Raw genomic sequence first — 4,666 nt, forward strand, 5'->3', positions numbered from 1 at the left:
GGGATGGCAGGGAAAGACTTCAGATGAGTTCAAAGGTTGACCAGTGAAAACTACTTTTATTTCTAAGAATGGATAAAAGTACTGGACCAGAGATGGTAAGCTACTGTTAGTGGTAGTTTTCAGATGGGATGGTGATTAGCTAGAAACAGGCAAGGATGCAATGGTTGTACCGTGAATGAATCCCTTATTTCATACCAAATAGTTTAAAATCACATCACTTAAAAGTAATGTTTATTTACCACTAGATGGCAATAATACAGGCTAGATTTCACTAACAAGGTAAGTCAGAAATAATGGGCAAACCTGGACAAAATTTCTGAGATCTTTAGTACAGACTTTTCACTTCAGATAAATGAAAGTTATTTTTTTTAAATTACTGTTATTTGTTTCTGTGGCCTGAAGCAGTTCATGCAACAGATAAAATTTTTAAAACAAGTATTTCATTATAGATCCTACTTTAAATCTAGATATGGTACATGAACATTTCAAATGGCAATTATGGAAAATTAGAAATGTCTGTAAGAGGCTTTTAGAGGTCTAAGAAAGGCACTATAAAGATGAAAAATATGTAGATGATAAAACTAAATATTATTCTTAATGACTAATGAATTGAAGGGTAATTCTTTAAAAATTACATCCACATTAGGATCAAACCAAGAAGTAGTAATTTCAATACAAAGACATTGATTTCAAATTACAAACTCTTTAAAACAATACGCATATAAGTCTTTTGAATGTTTCAGCAACATTAGGTAAACATACTGAGTTCACTATGCAAACTCTTAGCAAAATCCTGATTGACACGAATTAAAAACCAATAGAAAGAAACATCCTTTCCCTCAGTCTTTAAAACACACATAGAACAATTAGATTCCTTATGATCTAGAACTTTCCAAAATAACTTGTTTTCTTCATTAATAGGATGTAAACATATGGCTTATTTAAAATACTCACTTCACCTTTCCATTTTAAGGTTTTTTTTTTTTGTATTACAAAGAATGTGAATTTTTGTAACTGATTATGGATAGCATCTCAAAGTCCCCCAATGGGACCTTTTGATAGCTTTTGAATTAGAAGGATGATGTTCCCCAAAACTATCGTGATAGATGGTATGTGGGGGTAGAGATCTGTGCTCTGATCTCAATGAATGTTTAATAAATATTCTTGGGCTGACAGCCTGTCCTTTCTACAATGTGGCAGGCTCATTGAAAAGAAGCCTATTTATTTTTCTTTATACAATACCCTGTATTTACTGTGAACCCAGTGGTTTAGCAAAAATTTTCAGATAATATACTTAACTCTCAATTACCCACAAATAGATGGGGTAGAAACTCTTGTTCTCCTCTCACCTATCAAAGTCTATTTTCCCCAAACAGTTTAATAGTAAAAGAATCCAAAATTACCCGACAATTCACATTTCCAGAACAGCCTTTCCTCCTGCCACCATCATTAATGTTAAGGGGAATAATAACTACAACTTTCTGAGTCTAAAAAATCCACACACAACCACTCCTTCCCCTATTATTGTGGATAATTTAAAATTAACTGTTAAATACAATTATTACTTACTTTGGATCTAATGTTTTATGATAGATTTTTCTTCACCCTGACAACCTAAATAAATAAGACAATTGTTCAAGATGGCAGCAATAGTTGGCACAAAAGAAAGACAACTGTAGCAGCCCCATGAATCAGGCAAAAAATTATTCTGGGTATATAAAGAAGGTGCTCAGTGACTACTTGTTACTTGCAGAATCTTGCCATTAATATGTAGGGAAATGCCACTTGGTCAAAAATAAGGAATGGGACATGTGACAGACATATAAGTTTTACATACATATACATATATATGTACAGATTTATATATCAGGTCCTGATTATCTGCAGAAATGGAGAGGGAAAAGACAAATAATACAAATAGTCCCCAAACCATTTGTATGGCTTTGGAATACATTTTTGCATTTGAATTTATGTCTGAGAATTTGGAACACTTAAAGAAAATTAAGCTATATTGCAAACAGATTAATAGCCACAAATACAATTACCAACACAGTGAAATTTTAAAATACTGTTATTGGGTTGGATTCATTGTCATCTTCTGTTTATTTCTTATGGTGGCCCGGAGCTTTCGTATTACCAGTTTGTCAGGCAGAATCATATCGCCTTGCTGTTCTAGATAATCCAATAAATTTTCAGTCCACTTGAGAGCAGCTGCATGATTAATATTCCTCTCTGGGATCAGTTCTATTTCCTCCTCCTCATTTTCACTTGATTCATCAGTTTGGCCCTGTGCTCTTCTGATTATTTCACTATCAGTTAACACCTCATAACCTGGTTCAGTACTGTCCACTTCAAACCACTGTTCAATATTCTCAGTGTCCACCTTTTCACATCCTTGCGTATGCTGTAAGATGGTGGCTAAAGCAGTGGCTGAAATTTCTTCTTCATCAAAGTCCAAATCATCTTTCTCTTCATTGCCAGGGAAAATTTTGTCCCATGCTCTGATAATAGTAACTGGCTTAACCCTGTTCCATGCCATTGAAATTTCATACAGAGCATCTAATAATGTTAGTTTCTTCCAAAACATTTTCAGATCATTACCCTCCTCTAAGTTGTTTTGGAGAAGTCCTGCTCTATAGTGTCTCTTCATTACAGCTATGACACCCTGATCCATAGGTTGAATCAACGAGGCTACATTAGGTGGCAGATATTTTACAAATATTTGGCCATCATCTGACCTTAGGACATTTTCATTTGGATGTGTTGGTGAATTATCCAGTAACAGCACTGCCTTTTCCTGAAGGCCTTTGGATCTTAAGTACTCTCGAACTTGTGGCACAAAGATTTTGTCAAACCATTGTCTGAAAATAGAAAGGTCCATCCATGCACCTTTTTGACTGAAATAGGAGACTGGCAGGTTTGAGGTGTCAGTACCTTTAAAGGAACGTGGTTTTTTTGCTTTTCCCACTACACAAAGTTTAAGTTTGTGTAAACCTGTTGCATTGGCACAACACATGACAGTGACTCTTTCTTCGATTAACTTGCGCCCAGAAGCAGTGAATTTACCCTTGACAGCTGACGTCCTTGTTGGTAGGCACTTCCAAAACAATCCAGTTTCATCGGCATTATAGATTTGCTCAGGCTGCAAATTCTCCCTCTGAACAAATTCCCGAAAGTTGCTACAAAATTCATCCATAGCAGTTTCATCTCCATTTAACTTTTCTCCTCTGATGTTAATTTCACGAATACTATGTCTCTGCTTAAAACGAGTTAGCCAACCAGCTGAAGGATTAAAATCCCCATCCATTCCTAACGCATAAAAGAAAAACTCTGCTCTCTTTGCACAAATCGGTCCAGATACAGGGTTCCCCTTTGCTCTTTGCTGGTTAAACCATTCCAGCATAGCTCTGTCCAGTTCTTCATACATGGACGGCTTCATCGACTTTCTCTTGGCCAAGAGACTTGTTGAGTCAGAATTGCTCGCATAAGTTATAATTTTTTCTTTATTCTTCCTTATATCCCTAACTGTCGTTTCACCAATCCCATAAATCACTGAGAGCTGTTTGGAGGAGCTGCCTTCTTCAAGTTTCTTTATTATGTCAAGCTTATCCTTAATGGTCAACACCACACGTTTGCGTTTCCCTGACATTTTAAGACCCTGGGAATCGCTCAACATGGAACACAGGAGGAAAACCCTCTTACTTCACAAAAGCTCTCCGTCTCCCACACTTGTCACTTTCTCAGGTCTAGACTCAGTTACTGTGGCACTGACCCCTTTCAGGCTGGGCTGGCTGAGGGGCTGCAGGGGAAGGAGAGGGTGAGAATGGTAGGCCCAAGGACCCAGACAGGCAGCCAGGCTGGGGGAGGGAGCAGGCCCAGAGTCGCCGCGGATAATCCAGATTATGAATGTTTGTTTACTTCTTTCTGCCCACCCCACGCCACTGCGGAGGGAGGAAGAACACAAAGTCGGTAATGGCCCCCACGCGGGGCTGGGACAGGTGTATCTTGCTCCCCGAGGAGAATCAAAGTTGAGCCCGAAGCGCCCCGGCCGGGGAGGGGCCGGCGTCCGCCACCTCCCTCTCCCCGGGGGACTCAACACCGGGGTCGGTACCCCAGGCCGGCCGTACCCCGCCCCCTCTCCACGCCGCAGGGACTCTTCCCTCCAGTAGCTTCGGCCGGGTCGCCAGAGCCTCCCCACGCCCCTCCTGGCCCCGCGGGGACCCGCTCCCCACCTCTGAGCTCTCGGCCAGGGGCCCCCCAGCGCAGCTCCCTCACTACACAGCCCAGCCAGCTCCTCCCACTCCGGGACGCGCTCCCGGAAGATGGCCCCTCCCACCCGCGAGCCTCCCCAAAAGAAGGCGGGACTTCCGACCGCCTGCTTCAGTAAGGAGCCGCGGGACGCGCCAGTCGTCTGAGCTGACGCCTGAGGCGGAGGTGTAGGCGGAGACGTGGGCGGAGGAGGAGGCGGAGGCGGCCGAAGGCGGCGAAGGCGGTGGCTGCAGCGGTTTGAAAGGTGAGGGAGCGGGACCGCTTAGGGCTGGGGTTTGTCAGCGCTCCAGCGCAGCGAATGACTTTCCTAGAGGGGCGGGGTAGAAGGCACTCATCCCCCGGCGTTGGGCAAATAACTCCCTGGGCTCCTGGGTGAGGGTGGTGGCCTCGAGTGGGG

The 4,666-nt window shown here is 42.4% G+C and overlaps 1 protein-coding gene across 1 annotated transcript; it reads right to left on the reverse strand.

Annotated features, from left to right (window-relative positions):
- Positions 1-687: 687 nt before the first annotated feature.
- Positions 688-4,311, reverse strand: JRKL (JRK like). The gene has a single exon (XM_036742466.1). The coding sequence runs from the start codon at positions 3,674-3,676 to the stop codon at positions 2,072-2,074; it is 1,605 nt and encodes a 534-aa protein (XP_036598361.1). The 5' UTR covers positions 3,677-4,311; the 3' UTR covers positions 688-2,071.
- Positions 4,312-4,666: the final 355 nt, after the last annotated feature.

This window comes from Trichosurus vulpecula, chromosome 2 (genome assembly GCF_011100635.1).
Source record: "Trichosurus vulpecula isolate mTriVul1 chromosome 2, mTriVul1.pri, whole genome shotgun sequence".
Lineage (NCBI taxonomy): Eukaryota > Metazoa > Chordata > Mammalia > Diprotodontia > Phalangeridae > Trichosurus > Trichosurus vulpecula.